Source organism: Sturnira hondurensis, unplaced genomic scaffold, assembly GCF_014824575.4.
Source record: "Sturnira hondurensis isolate 20B ecotype Veracruz unplaced genomic scaffold, ASM1482457v3 Scaffold0000549, whole genome shotgun sequence".
Lineage (NCBI taxonomy): Eukaryota > Metazoa > Chordata > Mammalia > Chiroptera > Phyllostomidae > Sturnira > Sturnira hondurensis.
The window spans coordinates 497,290-520,672 of NW_028073180.1; the positions used below are offsets into that span (position 1 = coordinate 497,290).

At 36.0% G+C, this 23,383-nt stretch overlaps 1 protein-coding gene across 3 annotated transcripts in view; it reads right to left on the reverse strand.

Annotated features, from left to right (window-relative positions):
* RB1 (RB transcriptional corepressor 1) overlaps window positions 1-23,383 on the reverse strand; it is a 282,066-nt gene that overhangs the window by 201,275 nt on the left and 57,408 nt on the right. For 2 of the 3 annotated variants that reach the window (XR_005065830.1, XM_037041693.1), the window contains exons 3-4: window positions 10,938-11,053; window positions 7,326-7,445 (exon numbers count right to left, since the gene is read on the reverse strand). Coding sequence is in view for 2 of the 3 variants with exons in the window: in XM_037041693.1 (XP_036897588.1) it covers window positions 7,326-7,445; window positions 10,938-11,053 (236 nt within the window). In the remaining variant the exon portion in view is untranslated. The remainder of the gene's footprint in view (window positions 1-7,325; window positions 7,446-10,937; window positions 11,054-23,383) is intronic. The other variant, XM_037041700.1, reaches the window with a different exon arrangement.

The following is a 23,383-nucleotide window of genomic DNA, read 5'->3' on the forward strand; positions in this document are numbered from 1 at the left end:
GAGCGACCTCCAGAATGCAAGCCACTAAGGAGACAAAGCTTGTCTCTGGTAGAAAACCCTGCCTCTGCTTACTCACCCTGCCCCCAAAGCATGGTCGGTTAGTCCATGATGGGTAAGACTCCTCAATGGAGGGGCAACCTAAGCTAGACATGATCACTTGGGAGGTCATCATGGAAGGACTCCAGGGGCTGCAACAAAGAGGAAGTGATGGATCCTTGCCCCTCCACTATTCTGACATAGCCTGAGTCCCCATGTCCTCTGGGAGAAGTGCTTCCTGGCTCTAATCCACTTACGCCTAAAAACCTGTGATGGGGGAGGCAGTGCAGTCTCTTGCCGGCTAGAGCAGGAGCCAGGGTTATCAGGCACAAGAAAGAATTCCTAAAAGTCCTGTGAAGGCTGCTTTGCTAAGAGTGCTTTCATTCACATGATAAAGGTCCGAGCAAAAACGAGTATGTCTCCCAAAGTTTCTGCAACCCCCTTTCCTGACAGACACTAATTTATACTAAGCCCTCAGATTTCTTTGAAATGTTATCTACTGTTTGGTCCTTACTGCCTGTATTCCTGTGTATTACAACCCAATAAAAGCCATTGAGGAAGGGGCTCCTGGACTTTCTCCTCTGAGAGATTGGCCACCTCTCCTCCCCAAGCAGATCATGTCTTAGTAGTGTTACTTTCATCTGTGGTGGAAAGGGAGACTTGCTGGCAGAGTTGCCCCCACAGGAGAGAAATGCAAACAACTGTAATTATACAACAATAAAATAATTAGAAAAAAGAAAAGCAGACTAGATGAAGCAGCAAACCACATCATCGAGTTGGAAGACATGGTAAGAAAAAACACCCAGTCCAAACAAGGATAGGTTAAGGGAACTTCAGGACAACATGAAATGTCACAACATCGCATCACAGAAACACTAGAAGAAGAAGAAAAAGATCAAGGGGTAGAAAATGTGTTTGAAGAAATGACAGAAAACTTACTTAACTTGGTGACAGAAAATGCCACACAAGTTTAAGAGCACAGAGGGTCCCAATCAAGATGAACTCAAAGAGTCCCACTGCAAGACATATCATAATTAAAATGGCAAAATTTAAAGACAAAGAGAGAATCTTAAAGGCAGCAAGGGAGAAACAGCTAGTAAAATATTAGTCGAGCTCTAATAAGACTATCAGTTGATTTCTCAACAAAACACTGTAAGCCCAATGGGATAGCACAAAAATATTCCAAGTAATGAAAATGAAAGACCTACAACCAGGACTACTCTAACCAGCAAGGCTCTCATTTAAAATGGAAGGTGAAATAAAGAGCTTCTGAGACAAAAAAAAAAAAAAAAAAAGACTAAAATGGCACATCTCCACCAAACCAGCATTCTAAGGAAAATGGAAGGGGGAAGAGGAGGAGGAGGGGGGAGAGAAGGAGGGGGAGGAAGAGAAGGAGGGAGAGGAAGAGAAGGAAAAAGAGGAAGAGAAAGAGGGAGAGGAAGAGAAGAAAAATTAGAAGAAGAAAAATTGAAGAGGAGATGAAGGAGGAGGAAGAGGAGGAGGAGAGAATGGGAGAAAAGGAGGAGGAGAAGGGAGAGGAGGAGGAGAAGGGAGAAGAGGAGGAGGAGGGAGAGGAGGAGGAGGAGGGAGAGGAGGAGGAGGAGAAGGGAGAGGAGGAGGAGGAGGAGGGAGAGGAGGAGGAGAAGGGAGAGGAGGAGGAGGGGGGAGAGGAGGAGGAGGGAGAGGAGGAGAAGAGTAGGGAACACTGATACACAAGTAAAAATGGAAATGAGTAAGTACCTATCAATAATAACCTTAAATGTATATAAATAAATGTTTCCATCAAAAGACATAGGGTAGATGAATGGATTAGAAACCATGACCCACATATTTGGTGTCTAGAAGACACTCACCTCAGAACAAAAGAAATACACCGGTTGAAAGTGATAGGGTGGAAAAAGAAATGTTTGAAGCCAAAGGACGTGAAAAGAAAGAGCTGGAGTAGCAAAATTATATACGATAAATTAGAACAAAGGCTATAACAACAGACAGAGGGGGGCACCACATAATAATTAAGGGAGAAGTCCAACAGGAGTACTGGTAAACATATATGCCCCCAACATAGGAGCAGCTAAATATATAAGAAATATCTGGAGGACTTCAAGAAAGAAATCAACAGCAATACAGTCATCATAAGAGACTTTAACATCCCATTCTCAGAAGGGATAGATCTTAGAAGATCTAGCCACATAAAATATTAGAAGTTCTAGCCACAGATATCAGACAAGGTAAGTAAAAGGCATCCAGATTGGAAAGAAGGAAGTAAAACTATCATTGTTTACAAATGACATGATAGTGTACATAAAAAATCCTAACAGACTCCACCATAAAGCTACTCAACATGATAAATAACTGTGGCAAACAGTGTGATACAAAGTCAATATTCAGAAATTTAAGGCATTTTTGTACACCAACAATGAAATATCAGAAACAGAATTCAGAAGAAACATCCAATTTGCTATAGCAACAATAAAAAAATTACCTAAAAATAAAGCTAACCAATGAGGTAAAAGACCGGTACTCAGAAAACTACACAACACTGAAGAAAGTAATTGAGGAAGACAAAAATAAATGGAAGTAGTATATACTATGTTCATGGATTGGAAGAATTCACATCATCAAAATGTCCATACTACCCAAAGCAATTTGTAGACTCAACACAATCCCTAGTAAAATACCAATGAGATATTTCACAGATACAGAACAAACATTTCAAAAGTTTATGTGGAACCATAAGAGCCCAAATAGACTTAGCAATTTTCAGAAACAAGAACAAAGTAGGAGAGAACAATACCTGATATCAAACTATATGGCCACTATAATCAAAACAGTCTGGTGCGGGGATAAGAACAGACATAAAGATCATGGAACAGAATAGAGAGCCCAGAAATAAACCCAAGTCTCTATGGCTCATTAATATCTGACAAAGGGGGCAGGAGCATAAAATGGAGTAAATATAGCCTCTTCAACAAACATGTTAGGAGAGCTGGACAACTACACACACACACAAAAAAATGAAATTCAACCACCAACTTACACCATACACCAAAATAGATTCAAGATGGATAAAAGACTTAAATATATGTCATGACACCATAAAAGTCCTAGAGGAGAACATAGGCAGGAAAACTTCATATATTTCATGCACAATATTTTCACTGATATGTCCCCTAGAGCAAGGGACATAAAGGAAAGAATAAACAAATGGGATCTCATCAAAATTAAAAGCTTCTGCATGGCTAAAAAAAAAATAAGCAAAATGAAAAGGGAACCAACTGTATGGGAAAATATATTTGCCAATGATACCTCAGACAAGGGTTAGATCTCTAAAATGTACAAAGAACTCACATGACTCCACACCAGGAAGACCCAAGTAACCAGAAGGGAGGGGGGAAGGTGGTAATGGGGAAAGAGGGGAAGAGGGGTCATGGAACATGTGTAAAGGACCCATGTACAAAGACAATGGGGACTGGGGCGGAGGACTGATTATGTGAGGTGGGTGTGGGTAGGGCAGAGGAGAGTAAGGGGTTGGGGGGAGGAATGGGTACAACTGTAACTGAACAACAATATACAAATCTTTTAAATAAGGAAAATGCTAAATTTAAGTGATTCAACAGATTTACTTACACAGGACTTCTAATACCCTAGGGTTGCCAATGTCACTGTGATTCTTTAAGGGGGGGCAATATGATATGGAGAGTTTTACAAATTCAGCCACAAATTTTTCTTTTTGTTTTGAAAACTAATGTTCATGGGAAGGTTATTATGGCACTGGACTCAGTATTGTCTATGCAATATCTCATTTAATATATTATAAAATCTAAGAAAGTAGGCACTATTATGAAGTCAATTTACACATTAGAAAACTAAGCACTGAAGTTAGATAATTCACCTGTCCAAGGTCACACGGTACCCACTGGAGCCTACATTATTAGACTCCAGATATGACTCAAAAAATTACATTCTCTTCAACATTAAGCTCTAGTGGGCCCTCCCTTTTTTTGGTAAAGCATCATACCAGACTTTAAAGAAAACTCTTTGTGAACTCTGACCTTGTGTCCTATTTACTAATCTGCAATAACCAGTGTTTACACTGGCCTAAAAGAAAAACAAAAGAAATGGAAGTTAGAAAGAACCTAAAAACTTCAGAACTGTCCAAATAATATTAAATTTTCTAACTTTCTTTTCTCCCTTAGTTTCCAAGAGAATCAAAAATAGAGTGCATCACTAGAAGGTGTGACGGATAAAGGAAAGAGGTAAAACACAAACAAATATCCAAGTGGATTTCCTAAAGCAGAAATTTCATAAACCATAGCAAAACACCTAAAAGCATCCAGGTAAAATTATTACAGCCGGAAAAAAGATCAGGATTATACTTCAAATCATTCTCACCAAAATTCTATATCTGGAAAGAATCTGATAATTATTTCTGGTACCAGATTTTGAAGTACCAGTCTTTACAGAATAGATTTTTCTTAAATATTTGCTTAGAGTTTTTGCCTAATTTTCATAGAGGTAATACATATGTAAGTTATTTATACAAAGCCTCAATTAACACTTTGGTAGACTTCTTTCTAGTCATTTAATTCAACACATTAGTGTCTGGATTTCTTCCTTTAACAGTTACATTGGATTGGCTAAGAAACATACATTTAGGACCAGAAGGAAGAACGAAAAATCCCACCAGAAAGGAATGAAGAAATGAGAATTCAAAAAAATGAGGAGAGGCTTAGGAACCTCCAGGACATCTTTAAACGTTCCAACATCCGGATTATAGGGGTACCAGAAGGGGGAAAGAAACAGCCACGAGTGGAAAACTTACTTGAACAAATAATAAAGGAGAACTTCCCCAGTCTGGCAAAGGAAATAGACTTCCAGGCAATCCAGGAAGCTCAGAGAGTGCCAAAGAAGTTGGACCCAAGAAGGAACACAACAAGGCACATCATAATTACATTAGCCAAGACCAAAATGAAGGAGAGAATCCTAGAAGCAGCAAGGGATAAGGAGACAGTCACCTACAAAGGAGTACCCATCATACTGTCAGCGGATTTCTCAAAAGAGAACTTCCAGGCAAGAAGGGGCTGGAAAGAAGTATTCCAAGTCATGAAATCCAAAGACCTACAGCCAAGATTGCTTTATCCAGCAAAGCTTTCATTTAGAATGGAAGGACAGATAAAGTGCTTCTCAGATCAGGTCAAGTTCAAGGAGTTCATCATCACCAAGCCCTTATTATATGAAATGCTAAAGGGACTTATATATGAAAAAGATGATGAATAATATTAACAATGAAAGGACAGCAAACACACAGGTATTAACAACCACACCTAAAACAAAAGCAAACCAAGAGGACAGCTAGATCAGGAGTGAAACCATAGAAATGAAGAACACATGGAGGGTTAGAAACAGGGGGGTGGGAGGAGGAGAAGGGGGGAGAAGGCACAGAAAATAGCATAGATGGTAGGTAGAAAATAGATGGGGGGAGGGTGAGAATAGTGGGGGAAATATAGAACCTAAAGAAATTGAGACACGTGGTTATAAACTAAGGGGGGGAGAATGGTGGGGGAGGGAGTGTGCGGGTGGAGGGGAATGAAGGGGGGGAATCGAACAACTGTAATGGTATAATCAATAAAATATATTTTAAAAAAAAGAAAAATACATTTAGTGTTTTTCCATAAAATAAAAGACACATTTTCACTTTCACCAATAACTTTATTGATCTGGATATTTTAAGTTATGTTGGCTATCTCCTGCTATTGGCTTCTAGTGGATAGACACCAGGGGTGTTGGTAAACGTCTTCCAAACTTTCTGACCCACCCAATAGTATGCCCTGCTTTATTTATTTAACATTAGAAGAATTTTTCCATATTGTTATTACTCATCAAATTTTAATTTATAATATTTAATATTTAGATATTTGTTATACTTTATTGCTTATTTCAGTTATGCATAAATAGGTTTCCAATTTTTTCAGTGGTATAAATAATGTTGTGATAAAAATCTCTAGAACTGTTTTGTGCTTAGGATAATGTCATTAAGATAAGTTCCACAATAAGAGATAAAAGTTTGTAAACAAATCTGAGGGACAGAAAAGTATTTAGGAAGTCCCTGTTAGTTTAAAAAAAAAGGAGAAAGGTACAAGACAAAATTATTTTTATAATGTGATCTCCTCTACGTAAAATAATATTCAAAGGAAAGAAATATTATCGACATTGTTAAAGAAATATTATCGACATTGTTATTGTTTGCATCATTCATATTTTCTTATTTATGCCTTTTTGTATTTTCCAAGTATTCTATAATTAATTTGCATTCCTCATGCAAATTATTTAATTTATATTTTAATAATTGAAAATATTTTTATATGTTTTCCTTTTTCCTGTGCAAAGAGCTTCTACTCTATACAAGAAAGACAAAAGAAAACAATAACAACCAATGCTACAGTTTAAAAAACAGGAATAAGAAAAATTCCTTCAAAAACCTTAGGCCAATCTTTGAATTTGCCACTTTTCTCATTCTCTATCACACCTCTGAAATTTTACTGACATACTAACCAAAAAGAAGAAAAGGAAAACTAGAAATATCCTTCTGAAATGTTTCTTTTCAGGTCTATCTCCATATTCATTCTCCCTCAAATATTTAAGAATATACCCCTTTTCCCCTTCTCCCCTTACAACTGCTAATTTGACTAAAACATTAACTTTCATATCCTTTCACCCAATGAAATAAGCACCAAAATGAACACAGTTCCAGGCACATGCCAAATTAAGGACTGCAGTACTAGGAGTGGGGACTTGGATGAAAAGTATATTAAAAACTGAACCCAATTTTATCTGAACTTCATCATTCTCCCAGTTGAACAGTAATGAAAAGTCTTCTAAACCACTACTGGGAATACAATCATACCTTGGTAGAATAGGGTATATATACCGCCCATTGACAATATGTTTCTCTTTCTAAATTAGATAACACCATTAGGGAAAATTTATATTTAGTTCACTCTTCTGTTCAGAACTAGAAGTCTTCTGGCAGAGAAGGCTAAAGTGGGAACTAAGTTTAAAGTTTCATAAAACAAATGGAAACATGAAAATATAGGAAAAAATTCTGGAGGAAATATTCGGAGTGCATACCAATGGATAAATTCTTAAAAAGCTAAGAATGAAAAGGGGACAAGTCTAAGGGGTAAAATCTGATCACTTTACTAAATACATAATAGTTCCCAGATGGAATCTAATCATGACCAATGACATGAAAAACCAGGATGTAATCCTAATAAAATTTTTTACTTTACCTTTCTAATTTGCTGTAGAGTGCACATAATACATTGTACTTCTTCAACAGTCTTGCAATAGCATTATCAACTTTGGTACTGGTATCAACTTCTTTTAGTAAGTCAAAGAATTTGTAGACACTACAAAGGAAAGAATAGAAAAAATGTAAATTGTAATTTTAAAATTTTATTTTATTTCATTTTCAAGGCATAGACATTTCAACTCAAAAGATTATTAACTCGCCCTGGCTAGTGTAGCTCAGTGGATTGAGCACGGGCCTGCAAAGCAGAGGATCGAGGTTCGATTCCCAGTCAGGACACATGCCTGGGTTGCAGGCCAGTTCCCAGCAGGGGCCAGTTGCCAGCAGGGGACGCATGAGAAGCAACCATACATTGATATTTCTCTTCCTTTCTCCTTCCCTTCCCTTCTAAAGATAAATAAATAAAATATTTTTAAAAAGATTATTAACTCTACACAAATCACTATTATAACCTTTGGAAGAAATCACTTTTTTTATTTTCCTAGATTTTGAAGAGTATAAAAATCCATTAATCTTCAACCTACAACCCTATATTTATATACTCATGCCTACATCTATTTAAGAATGTTAAAAAGGGTTACATACATATATATTTATTTCTGTATCTATTGATATATTTTTAAAACTATAAGTTCACGTTCATTTATCCAATTCTAACACAAAACTAATTGGTTCACTCCAAGGTTTTCTTGTCCATGTTTATAACTCTTCTTTGACAGTGAGAAAGCTTGGAATCCATTTATCTTTAATTTATCGATTCAGTCAGTCTCTCAGTATGTAAAAATCTTCCATCTCCAAAGCTACCTACTCCTCTACATTGGTATACTATCCTAGCCTGTTCAGACTGAATCCTCACCCTGGACTGCCCCCAAGGAGACTCAGCAGACCCATCAATAGGCTGTCTAGCAACTAAATAGTTATAGGTTTCATTCTAAAAAGACAGGCTGGGCCATTCAGACATTTATCTTGAGAACTGAAAAAATAAAAGCTTCAGCTATCAGCAAAGGCACAAAACCCAAAAGAATAAAAGTTCTTTTGATACATAAGGGATTAGGGCTGTAACAAGCTATGTGGAAAAGCAAATAAAGGAGGGTAGAAATGATATGGAATAGATGATCAGACTGCTGCACAGAAAATAGAATGGAGCAAATGTACAGATACATCCAGAGAAAAAGAAATCAACCTTAGAATAGCATTCATTCAAGAACCACTCTCTGCTCGTGTTTATGAGATATATATGGCATTAGCTATCCATGGAGCACCATGAAAACTGAATCGTTACTACAAAGCCTTCTTTTTCTACGGTTACCTTGACTATCTATTCCTTTTGTAGCCCTCCTCTGAGGGGAAAAAGACAGGAAGGGTAGACAAGCAGGCAGACTAGCATAAAAAGCCAAAATTAAGACACACAGATATTTGTATAATTCTGTAGATAACTACATATTCTAGAATAAATTTATATTGGTCTGCAAATTGTTACCAGTCCACAAATAAATAAGTACAGAAATTGAAAGTAAGCATTTTATGGCAATTTGATACTAATTTTTCAGCTACTGAATCTGACAAAAAGTTTGATTCTATGGCTAATATAATCTTTGTTTCATTTTTCATTTTGATTTATATTACATTTTTTAAAATATCAGTCCATGACATATTGGAAGTAAAAAAAACTAGTCCTTTACCAGAGCACGTTTAAGAAGCAATGGTCCAGACAACATTCCTAGATAACTAACAGAACACTAAAAGATGTCTAAGAAAAAAACTGTACCAAGCATATTACTATATGTATGACGTGCCCACTTTATAAATCAGGGTTGCTCTGTAAATAATCAGGAAAAAAATTATAGGAAAAGCTCTGACAGGGAAATTCTTCCATTTTAAAGACAGAAGGCTTTCTCTGTCGCATTTATTTAGTAGTCTATGTATAACTATATAACATTGTATTATAGTGTATTACATTCATCTGTTTAATTTTATCTTCCCCACTGAATTGAGTTTCTTGAGGTCAGAGACTATTTCTTGCCTCTGTATCATTAGAACTTGGCACAGTATCATAGTGCCTAATAGTTGTTCAAGTTTTCTTTCTTTCCTTTTGTGTGTGTATGATTGGGGCGTGTGGTGGGGTGGGCAGCGCAGTATGGTAACAGCAGGTATGCAGGGAACAGGGGTACAGAATGAAAGAGATCAAGACCCCCACCAGTGTCTAAGGTGTTATAGGTATTTAACTATAAACTTTACCTCTCTGTTCATTGTAAGTTATTTAATTCTCATAATTCTCTGAAGTAGCTAATAACTTTCACTTCACAGGTAAGGAATCTGAGACTAACACTCAGCAATCTGCTCCAAGTAAAACAACAGAGCCCAGATTTAAACTCTTAATCCAAACATTCATATTCCTTCTTCTCTCCTGAAGCCACTAAAACATTTGCTAAATAAACAAATTAATGTAAGAACTTAGTGATACAATTAGATTACTTTTCAGCTACATAAAAACTACTTTTAGGGATTTTATGTAATAAAGTTTAATAAAGCTTATTTAATAAACTGTAAAAGCTCTAAGAGGTAAACCAATTCTAATCCAATAGATTAGCGATTTTCAATCCTTTTCATCTCATGGCACACACAAACTAAATACTAAAATTCTGACAAAAAAATAGGCATAATTTTGATTCATTCACAATAAATTACTATTATTGTGTTGGCTGTGTCTTTTTTTTATTTGACCATCTAAGGGAAAAGAGGTGAGTGCTCCTGACTAAACAGTCAGGTACTGCATGTTATAAAAAAATCTCGCAGCACACCAGCTGAAAGTCACTGCAACAGGTTAAATGTGAATATACAATGCCTATGTTTCCACTTCTGTATAGTGGTAGTAAGAAAAAGTATTACCAAAAATGCAACAATCTGATGTATCTCATTTAAATAAAATACCAATTACATTTAATTATAGATGGCTTTATCCAAGAAGAAATACATGCTATTATTTCTTGGTAAAATTATTTACTGTTACATTTTATAAACATACTGCCAATGAAAATGATCGAAGTTTCAGAAGGCTTCTCAATATAAAGTTCATGAGTTACTGGAAACAAATTAGTTAATTCTTCTTATAAGGCTTATAAGCTCAAAAACAAACATTAAGTAATTATTAGGACAAGTATCGTAATGAATATTTAACTGAATACAGTCTCAAAAAGTATATAACATCTTTTACATTAAACACTGCTAAATAAATCTTAACTAAATTCCTTTAAGATAGCTCATGCTAGTTTTATAAAGGTTTAATAAGGCTACTTTATAAATCTTTGCTTTTTCTGCCCATATTAGCAAAAGCTACATTTAAGAAAGTTTAAAGATAGTGAGAGACACAAAAATTTCCCCAGGACACAAACTGCTATAACTTTTTTGAAATTACAATATAAACATACTTTCACTAAGGGCTCCAAGAGAATGACAGTTCGCTAGTTGACCTAATTCCTCTTCACATTTCATTTAGTTTTCACATTTCTCACTAATTCCCTAGTGCTTAAGAGGAACATTCAGATGTAATTTTCTTTAATGTTAGAGGAAATACTGATGTAAAAAATTTTACCTGATCTCTATGTTTTTCTGTAGCTCAGTAAAAGTAAATGGCATTTCATCTAGCTCAACTGCTGCAATAAAGATACTGATGCCCCATAATTCCTTTTTCTTCTGAATATAACTTTCCTGAAACCAAACAAAAAGAAAAAATTCAAATACTGCATTAAATCATTCACATATTGAATACTGTGTTAAAATTCTGCTGTAATTTTTATTCAGCATAACAAAATAGTTTTCAAATCCTTATGATGGCATATGCTTGAGAACATTTAATTCTACACTATTAACAAACACATTTTATATCATATGGCAAAAAATACTAGAATCAAAAAGCTAAATTACAAATTACTGTGGAAAATTTAGGAGTCATTCAGTTCTTTGAAGTACATATTTTCATTTTTCCATAATCCAATGTCATCAAAGCCAAGTTAAAAAATTTTAGAGTCCATAAAAAACAAAACCACTTTCTTATTTGATTATCCTTTCATTCACTCATTTTTTATTAATCTACTGATTCAAGTTATTTTGACACTGTGAAATTCATATCTCTAAAGCCATAACTGCCTTCTTATGAAATAAAAATAAGAATATACACTTCACTTTGTAAGAACTAAATGAGATTATATATATAAAGCCCTCAGCATAATGTCTAGCATATAATTAGTACTCAATTAATGATGGCTACCACTATCAGAATATTTTTCATCATTAGAATATATACTTTTCCCCCTAAAAATGTGTATCACTGTTTACATATGTTCAGTTTTGTTGGTAAAATTTGGAATAAATTGAAAATAAAAGAATTATCAAATTATCTGATGTTCTTTTAAACAACTGGAACTATTTGCTCAGCCTTAACTGAGGATTACAATAAAGCTGAAAAGTATGTGATGCAACTTTATATTGTTTTGTAATCTCCATTATATAAGAGCTCTAGGAAAATAATTGTTCTGGGTCATCAAATTTATAAACAATAAAAAGATTATCAGTCATTAATTTTAAACTTTTCCTTAATTTTAGCTACTTTGGAAATAATATTTTAAACTTATATTACAACTATACACTGACTAGAGTGTTTAAATTAAAAGGACCAACAACATCAGCGGTTGATGGAGATATAGAGCAATGGAACACTCAAATATTGCTGGTGAAGATGTAAAATGGTACAACCATTTTGGGAAACAAGTTTAGCAAGTCCTTAAAAAGGAAATATATACTTTTTACCTTTAAAAATTAAATACATTTATATTTATACTTTAAATATACTTTTTATATTTAAAAAATTAAAAGTTAAATTTATACTTTCATAACATCTAGCAATTCTACTCCTAGATATTTATACACAAGAGAAATGAAAACTCATACAAAAATATTAACAGCAGCTTCATTCATAAAAACCAAAAATTGGAAATAACTCAGTATCTCAAAACAGGTGAATAGATAAATTGCAGTATGTCCACACAATGGAATACTGTCCAATAGTAAAAAAAGTACTAATGAACACAACATACACAAATCTCAAAATTTTTACACTGAGAAAAAAAAAGCCAGACACAAATGGGTACATACTGTACATTGGGTATGGGTACATTCATTTCATATGAAATTCTAGAAAAGGCAAAACTAAGCTCTGATGTCACAAAGTAAATTAGTGCCTGCTTGGGAATAGGTATAGGGGAACAGATAGAAAGAAGAATGAGAAAGCCTCCTGGAGTAATAAAAAATGTCTATATCTTAAACGGCAGTACTTACATGGTAAGTACATTAGTCAAAACTTATTAAACTGTTCATTTAAAATTGGTTAATTTCAGTATATGTAAATTTCATATACTGAAAAATAGGTAATTTCAGTACTTATGCAAATTATACCTCGATAAATTAGATTTTAAAATTATACCATATACTCACTATTTCTGAAACTGAGCATAAAAGTATGCACACATAACTTAATTGTTAAAATGACTAAGTGCATATTATATTTTAATAAAATGAGTGAACATCAACTTTTGTATGTGTTTATAAAACACAGTCAATTTCTCACAAATTACTGAGATATAAAAGGGAGTTGTCTTTATAATAAATAACCTCCCAAATACCATACTTTTTGAATTTTTATGCTTACTTTTGTTGTTTTTGGTTAGCTTCTTTGCCCTAAGACCTATTGAACCTAAGTGCTCTCAGTATGTCTGTTTTCGAAAACTTCAGTCTTTTAAAGGTTGGGAAACAAAGTAACTAAGGTTGTTAAAATTGAATGTTCTTTTATTCACATTTTTTAAAACAGCAAATTATATTAGAATACAGCCAATATAATTCAACACAGATTCATCTGTAATAATAAGTAAGACATTGTTCATTTTCACCAATGACTTTATTAAACAACATATTCACCATTTTGTTCTACTACCTTCTGCCATCTTTCAGGCAACTTCATAATTACATCTTCCTAAAACTTTTTATCTCTTTGAGCAAAGAAGTGTCCCAGAGTCTTTTGCAGTATTCCAGGGAACTGAAATTTTTTTCGTTAAGAGAATTTTGAAAAGACTAAAATAAATGGAAATCCTAAAGTGCAATGTCTGGTGAATATGGCAGATGAAGCAGAACTTCCCAGATAAGCTCTAGCAGTTTTTGCCTGGTCATCAAAGAAACATGCAGTGTTGTGTTATCCTGATGGAAGATTATGTGTTCTCTGTTGACTAATTCTGGACGCTGCTTTCAGTTGGTCTAATTAGGAGCAGTACTTGTTGGAATTAATCATTTGGTTTTCCAGAAGGAGGTAATAATAGAGGACTCCCTTCCAATCCTACCATATACACAACATCACATTCTTTGGGTGAAGACTGGCCTTTGGTATGGTTGGTGGTGGTTCATTTACTTGCCGTATGATCTCTTCCTTTCCACGTTATTATAAATTATCCACTTTTCATCACCTGTTGTCAAATTTAAGTAGAGAATCATATGTGGAAATATGGTCAAGATAGTTTTTCTCACGTAACGTATGTGGAACCCAAACATTAAATCCATTAATATGAACAAGGTGGTGCAAATAATTTTCAATGCTGATTTGGATATTTTGAATATGTCAGCTATCTCCTGCATGGTATAACATTGATTGTTCTCAGTTAATGTCTCAATTTGATTGCTATCAACTTCAACTGAGCTACCCGACTGTGGAGCATCATCCAGAGAAAACTCACCAGCACAAAAGTTCCCAAGCCACTTTTGACATGTTCAATCAGTCACAGCACTTTCTCCATACACTGCACAAATCTTTTTTTGCATTTCAGTTGCATTTTTACCTTTCTTGAAATAACAAAGCAGAATATGCTGAAAATGTTGCTTATTTTCTTCCACCTTCAATATTAAAATGACTACACAAAAATTCACCAATTCTGATGTTTTTTAATAATTTTATTTTTTTAATTTTTTTATTGATTTATCTTTTTAGAGGAGAAGGGAAGGAGGGAGGGAGAGAAATATCAATATATGGTTGCCTCTCATGCGTCCCTTGCTGAGAACTGGCCTGCAACCCAGGCATGTGCCCTGGCTGGGAATCGAACCGTGACCCTCTGGTTCATGCTCAATCCAGAGCTACACCAGCCAGGGCAAATTCTGATGTTTTTTAAATGCATGTTGATATGACAGCTATCACAATACAATATAACAAAATTCTTTCTAGGGAATAACACTAAATATTTCTTCTAAACCCAAGACCATTAAATAATATTTTGTTATCTATTTCACTTAGTTCTTTAAAGCAAACCAGATTACAAATAAATGTTATAAAACAAGATAACCCACTCACCAGGAAATATTTTTGTGTATCTAAAAGGTTTGTAGCCTTTTTTATCTGCCTTCTTTCACTCACAATAAAGCCTGTATAGACTCACCATACTGTTGTATCTATTAACATTTATTCACTTTAATTGCTGAGCAGCACTCCATTATATGCCACAATTTGTGTATCCATTCCAACAGTTGAATAAATTGTTATACATAAGGTTACTAACCCTAATTAACTAACTAGGTTTTTAAGCAAATGTATATTTCATTTTTCTTGGACAAACATCTAGTTGGGAAATAGCTAAATTCTATGTTAAATGTAAGTTTAAATTTGTAAGAAACTGACAAACTGTATTCCAGCCAAGATGGAGGCATAGGTAGATACACTTTATCTGCTCACACAATCAAAAGAAGGACAACAAATTAACAAATTTAAAAACAAAAAAATAACCAGAACTATCAGAAAATCAAACTATATGGAAGTACAACCACCAAGAAGTTAAAGAAGAAACATTCATTCAGACCTGTAGGAGGGGCAGAGACAGGCAGCTAGAGTGGGGAGGATTTTCACCTAGGTGACAGCTGGAGGACCTGGGCAGACAAGGTGGTGGCTGGTAGAGCAGGCAGTCCCACATGTGCATGCAGATAAACCAAGAGGAATAACTGGGGAGCAAGACAGACCATGTAACCCAGGGTTCCAGTGTGGGGAAACATAGCCTCAAAGTCTTTGACTGAAAAAACCTATAGGGGTTGAGGTAGCAGCAGAAACTCCCAGTCTAACAGGAGAGTTCATTGGAGAGACCCACAGAGTCCTAGAATGTACACAAGCCTATCCACCTAGGAATCAGCACCAGAACAGCTCAATTTGTTTGTAGGTAGCAGAGGAAGTGACTGACAGAAAACTGAGCTGAACAATCAGTACTGTTCCCTCTTAGAACCCTCTGCCATATACAGTGCCACAACACAGGGACATAGGTTGCCCTGTTCTGGTCAATACCTAAGGCCCCACCTCTTAAAACCTAACAGATGCCCCAAGATAAAAAAGAAAAATGGCCCAAATGAAAACAACAGATCAAATCTCCAGAAAAATACAACTAAGCAATGAAGAGATAGCAACCTATGATGCAGGCTTCAAAAAACTGGTAATCAGGATGCTCACAGAAATGGTTGAGTATAATCAAAAAGTAGAGGAAAATGTGAAGGCTATAAAAAGTGAAAAAAAGGAATATGTACAGGGAAACAATAGTGATGATAAGGAAACTGGAACTCAAATCTAACAGTTTGAATAAGGAAGAAATACACATTCAGCCAGAACAGAATGAAAAAACAAGAATTTAAAAAAAAAAATGAGAGATTCGGGAACTTCCAGGAAAATATTAACCATTCCAACATCCAAATCATAGGGGTGAAGGAGAAGAGGAAGAGCAAGAAATTGAAAACTTATTTGAACAAATAATGAAGGAAAATGTTCCCAATCTGGCAAAGGAAATACACTTCCAGGAAGTCCAGAAAGCTCAGAGAGTCCCAAAGAAACTTGACCCAAGGAAGCACGGCACATCATAATTACATTACTCAAGATTAAAGATAAGGAGAGAATCTTAAAAGCAGCAAGAGATAAGGGGACAGTTACCTACAAAGGAGTTCCCATAAGACTATCAGCTGATTTCTCAACAAAAAACCTTACAGGCAACAATGGGCTGGATAGAAGTATTCAAAGTCATGAAATGCAAGGACCTACATCCAAGATTTCTCTGTCCAGCAAAGCTATCATTTAGAATGGAAGGGCAGATAAAGTGCTTCCCGCATAAGGTCAAATTAAAGGAGTTCATCATCACCAAGCCCTTATTATATGAAATGTTAAAGGGCCTTATGTAAGAAAAAGAAGATGATGAAAACTATGAACAGTAAAATGACAACAAACTCACAAGTATTAACAACCAAACCTTAAAAAAACAAAAACAAAAATAAACTAAGCATAAAATTAGAACAGGAACAGAATCACAGAAATGGAGATCACATGGAGGGTTATCAGCAGGGAGGGGGAGGGCAGGGAATGAGAAAAAATGTACTGGGAATAAGAAGCACAAATGGTAGGTACAAAACAGAAAGGCAGAAGTTAAGAACAGTATAGGAAATGTAGAAGCCAAAGAACTTATATGTCTGACCCACAATATAAACAAAGGTGGAAGAATGCTGGTGGGAAGGCAGGTACAGGATGGAGGGGAATAGAGAGGAGAAAAAATGGGACTATTGTAATAACATAATCAATAAAATATATTTAAAGAAAAGAAACTGAAAAACCGTTTTCCAATGTAGCTTCAACATTTTTATTCCCACCAGCAACAAATGAGAGTACCAGTTGCTTCATATCCTCACCAGCACTTCGTTTTTGTTTTCTTAGCTATTCCTTATTATTATTTCTTAGCTAGTCTGTGGGTAGCTATACATTTTCCCAAGGAGTAATGACACTGAGTACTTTTTCAAATCTCACTGAACATCTACATCTCTTCTTTGGTGAAGTGTCTTTCTAAATCTTTGGCCAATTATCTATTCGTTTGTCTTATTAAATTGTAAGAGTTATTTATATATTCTAACCTCCAATCCTTTACTAGATATGTGTTTTGCAAAAATTTTCACTCAGTCTATGGCTTTTCTTTTCATTTTCTTAAACAGGATATTTCAAAGAGCTTAAGTTTTTCATTGGAATGAAGCTCACTTTATTAATTTCCTTTCTGTATTACACTTTCAGTGGTATTATCTATGAAATCTCTGTGTAGCCCAAGGTCACAAAGATTTTCTCCTGTGTCATCTTCCACAACTTTAGTTTTATAATTCATTTCAGTTAATTTTTATAAATAGTGTGAGGCAGGGACTGAAGTTCATTTTTTTGCATACAGATATCCAATTGCTCCAGCATCAGTTGCTGAAAGGAGTGACCTTCCCTCCTCAATGAATCGCTTTTGCATCTGTGTGTGCAAAGACTTACTATATACATATGAATTCTAATATTTATGGATTTTGTTTTGTTCCATTGAAATACTTATCTTTCTTCCATCTACAATATAGCTTTATATGTTTTGTTCTTTTTTAGTTCAGTTTATTCAAAGGGTCATTTGAATCACTTCTCAGTATTCAGATTAAGAAATTAAAGACTAGAAAATCTACAGTTCTATGTCTTCAAAATAATTTCATATTACATTTCTATGATGATGTTCCTAACATGTTGACTGCTGAAATCCTTAACCTCATTACCCTACCAAGAGTTCTGTACTCAACTATTGTACTATCTTGATCTTTATTTTATTGAGAAGTTTCCCTCTAAGATCAGGAACAGGACAAGGGTGTTTGCTTTCACCACTTCTGTTCAATGTTGTACTGGAAGTTCTACTCACAGAGATCAGACAAAGAAAAGAAATACAAGGCATCCAAATTGAAAAGGAGGAAGTAAAACCGTTATTGTTTGCATATAACATGACAGTGTACTTAAAAAACCCTAGAGGCTCCACCAAAAAACTACTTGACTGAATAAGTGAATTTGGCGAAAGAGAGAAATGCAAAGTCAATATTCAGAAATTGATCTACACCAACAATAAAATATCAGAAACAGAAACAAGGAAAATAAATCACATTTACTATAGCAACGAGAAAAACAAAGTACCTGGGAATAAACAACCAAGGAGGTAAAAAGAATTAGACTCAGAAAACCATAGGACACTGAAGAAAGAAATTAAGAAAGATACAAATAAACAGAAGCATATACCATGTCCGTGGATTGGAGAAATCAGCATAATTAAAATGTCCATACTACCCAAAGCAATCTACAAATTCAATGCAATCCCTATTAAAATACCAATGGCATATTTCACAGATAGAGAATATTTCAAAATTTATATGGAACTATAAAATTCCCTGAACTGACTCTGAATAGCCTCAGCAACTTTGAGAAAGAAGAACAAAGTAAGAGGGATAACAATACCTGACATCAAACTAAATTACAATGCCACTGAAATCAAAACAGTCTAGTACTGGCATAAGAACAGACACATACGTCAATGGAAGAGAATAGAGAGCCCAGAAATATACCCATGGTTCTATGGTCAGTCAATATTTGACAGGCAAAGTCCACTTCCCCCAGTGCACGGGTAAAACACCTAGCTGATCCTCTGAGGAACAGAGTGAACAGCCAATGGTATTCCAGAATATATAAAGATTGGAGACCAAAAATTATAATGGACATTGAAAACTCAGGCAGTAAGGAGAGTGCTTAAAGACAATAAGGTCCCTGGGACCAGTGTGAAAACCAGGGCAGCTGCAGCCCCAGACTCAGCACCTGCAGGGTCTGCTGGAAGACTCTTGGAAGAGAGGCAGTCTGGGCTGCATGAGAGGCCAGGTGCTTGTCTGGAGCGACGCAGGGGTTGGGTGGGGGGGAAGGTTGGGGGCCCCAAGGCTTGAATAGGAGGAATTTTTCAAAAAGAAAAAGATAAAAAAGAGGCATTCCATGGCTGTTTGGGAAATTATCTGCAGCAGCCACCTAACTCCTGCACCCCTACCCCCATGGTCCGGGTTGGTGTGCACCCAATTCACGGCCAACGGAGGCCTGCTCGCTCTTACTCCAGAAGCAACGGTACAGTGAGCACCTGGTCCATAGCCCAGCAGCGGCCCAGCTGAGCCCATGCAAAAAGCACTAGGGACAGTGCACACCCATTCCGAGGTCTGCTGCTGCCTGTCTGCACTCACACACGAGACACCAGGGAGAGAACACTTCCCACCTGGCCCCTGTGCCCAGAGCCCTGCAGAGCCAACTAGCTCTCTAGGACGAAGGCAGAAAAGCCCCAGAGAGGGGAGCTACAGTCCCGGGAAAGACTTGATTCAGTGGGGGTACTGAACTACCCTGGAAGGGGCTCTGAGAGTCCCTAGATTCTAGGACAGCAAACAGCAAGAAGATGGTGTGTGAGCTGCCTGTAACTGATGCACCTCAAGGAAAGTGCAACTGAAGGCCTAGGCTGGGCACAGAAGGGAACTGAGGAACTAGGTTGGAGGCTGACCAACAGCAAAGAATGAGGCTCAGGAAGGGAGAAAAGCAAAACCAATCCCTCCTCACCCTGACAGCCAGAAAGCCTAGCAGCAGAATTGGCCTGCCCAGTTAAAAGCCAGCAGAAGGCTTTTTTTTCAATTCTGTCTTCCTTTCTGTCCTCCTTTCTTTGTTTCTTTTTTTATTCCTTCTTCCTTCCTTATTTTTTTATTTTCTTTAACTTTAATTTTTTAAAATTCCTTCTTCCGCTCTTTCCTTCTATCTTTTCTTATTCCTTCTTCCTTCCTTCCTTTGTTTATTCCTTATTCCTTTCCTTCTCTTTTCTCTTTTTTTATTTTCCCTTCCTTCTTTCCTTCCTTTCATCTTTCCTTCCTTCCCGTTTCTTTTTTATTTCTTCTTCTTTCCTTCCTCCCCCCTTTTTTCCCTTTTTCTCACAAATGAGACAATAATACCTGGAGTGGAAAAAGACCAGAATTAGACCCCCAAAAGGGTGGTCCCAACAACAGAGACAGTGACACAAATTTCACTTTGATACTCCAGAGAACTTGCAAGGTAGGAGCAGTGCAAATGAATACACCTTCTGGAAGAGGAACCACACCAACAAAGGAATCACCAACAGATAACAATGGAAGAAGGTGAAGGAGGGAGCAGAAGCCACACTAACCTCAATCCAGAACCGAAATACAACTAAATGGTGGAGAAATTACCCACAACAAAAAACTGCACAAGAGCAAGAGAGAATCCTCAAAATCCTACCTTGTACACACAGAAGAACCAGCTTCAACACAACCTGCCCACACCAGCATACCAGAATACAAGACATGGTGGACAAAGTAACCCTCAGTTATCCAGCTGGAAGGAAGGACCCACCAAAGAAACACCCAACAACAATCAAAATCCAAAAACATACAGAGAGCCAATATAAATAACAGCGCAAGACCAGCAAGCTCAGGAGAGTAAGGAGACGGCACCACTGAATGTCACAGGTATTCTATCACAGAGGTTCACACCATAAACCCAGGGAGTCAGAACAGAACAGGTTAAGAAGCAGAGGCTAACAAGAAGAGTCTCACAAACAATGGGAAGACAAAGAAACAAACCCCAAATGAAAGAAAGAAGGAAGCCTCAGAGAGAATGCTAAATGAAATAGAGGCAACTCAACTATCAGATACTGAGTTCAAAGCAATGGTTACTGGGAAGCTCATTGAGCTCACAGAGAATTAGCAGAAACTACAAGAAAACTACAAAGAACTCACTTCAAACTATATCAACACAAAAAAGGAAATAGAAACTAGTAACAAGGGCCAAGAGGAAATAAAGAATACAATTTCTGAACTAAAGAACGCAGTAGAAGGAATCAAAAGGAGGCTTGACAAAGCAGAAAATTAAATCAATGAGCTGGAGGACAAGGTAGGAAAAAAAAACACCCAGAAAGAGCAAGAAAAGGAATAAAGACACAGAATGAATGACAAAGGATTAAGTGAAAAACGTAGGACAACATGAAACGTAATGATATCCATATAATAGGAATAGCAGAAGGGGAAGAAGAACAAGGCATAGAAAACCTGTTTGAAAAAAGTTATGATGGAAAACTTCCCTAATTTGATGAAAGAATAAGTCACACAAATCCAGAAAACACAGAGTCCCAATTAAGAGGAACACAAAGAGGCCCACTTCAAGACACATCAACATTAAAATGGCAAAATTACAAAACAAAGAGAATTTTAAAGGCAGAAAAGTAGAAACAGCAAGTAACACAAGAGGGAGCCCTGATAAGGACAGCAGCTGACTTCTCAATGGAAATGCTCCAAGCCAGAAGAGAATGGCAAGAAATGTTCCAAGTCAAGAGAACCAGAAGCCTGCAACCAAGGCTACTATACCCAGCAAGGCTCTCAATCAAGATTAAAGGCCAAATAAGGAGCTTCCCAGACAAAAGAAGTCTAAAAAAAAAAAACCTCCACCAAACCAGCTCTGCAAGACATTCTAAAGGGACTGTTTTTAGGAAAGAAAGGAAAACAGAAGAGAGTAACAAACTATAAAAAAATGCCAATGAATAAATACCTATCAATAATAATCTTAAATATAAATGGATTAAATGTTCCAATCAAAAACACAGAATAGCTGAATGGATAAAAAGGCATGATCCACATATATTGTGCCTACATAAGACCCACCTAAGGACAAAACACCTACACAGACTGAAAGTGAAGGGCTACAAACAAATTTTCCAGGCAAACAAACAAGAAAAAGAAGCCAGGGTAGCAATACTCTTATCAGAAAAAAATACGCTTCGAAAAAAAGGGCCAAACAGAGAGACCCAGAAGGCCACTTCATAATACTCATGGGAATAATCTAACAAGAAGACATGAATGTTGTAAATATATATTTACCCAACATAAGATCACCCAAATACCTGAAGAAAATCTTGGAGGACTTCAAGAAATATATTGAAAGAAACAAAATTATTAGTAGAAGATTTTAACACCCTGCTGCCAAAAAATGGTCAGATCTTCGAAATAAAATATCCATAAAGATATTGTGACACTGAACAACACCCTAGATCAAATGGAATTAACTGATATATATAGAGCCTTTTATCCCAAAGAAGTTAAATACACATTCTTTTCAAACGCACATAGAACACTTTCAAAGATAGACCACATGATAGGACATAAAACAAGCCTCAACAAATTCAAGACAATTGAAATCATATCAAGCATTTTCTCTGACCATACGGGACTGAAAGCATAAACTAACCCCAAAGGAAAAAAGCCCAAAACACTCAAAATCATGGATATTGAATAGCATGCAATTAAATAATGAATGGGTCAAGAATGAGATGAGGGAAGAAATCAAAAACTTTCTGGAAATAAATGAAAATAAACTCACAACAACCCAAAACTTATGGAACACAGCAAAGGCAGTCCTGAGAGGGAACTTCATAGCCATACAGGCCTACCTAAAAAAGATAAAAACATTTCAAAGAAACAACCAAACCCTATGCCTACAAGAACTAGAGGAACAACAACAAAGACAGCCCAGAGCAAGTAGAAGGAAGGAAATAACCAAGATCAGAGCAGAATTAAATGACAGAGAAGAAAAGCACAATTCTAAGGATCAATGAATCCAGGAGCTTGTTTTCTAAAAAGATAAAGAAAATCTACAAGCCTTTAAGTAGGCTCATCAAAAAAAAAAAAAAAAGAGAGGACTCAAATAAACACAATCAGAAATGAAAAAGGAGAGATTATAACTTACACGACAGAAATACAAAGGACTGTAAGTAATTACTATGAAGAACTGTATGCCAAGAAATTTGAAAACCTAGGTGAAATGGACACATTTCTAGAAAAATGCAATCTTCCAAAACTCAGTGAAGAAGCAGAAAGCCTGAACAGACCAACAACAGCAGATGAAATTGAAGCAGTAAACAAAAAGCTCCCAACTCACAAAAGCTCTCAACCAAGTGTGGTTTCACAGGAGAATTCTACAAAGCATTTCAAGAAGAGCTAACCCCTTCTTTCACAGACTATTCCAAAAAATTCAAAATAATGGAAGACTCTCAAACTCATTTTATGAAGCCATTATCACCCTAATCCCAAAATCAGATAAAGACAGAACAAAGAAAGAAAACTTCAGGCCAATAT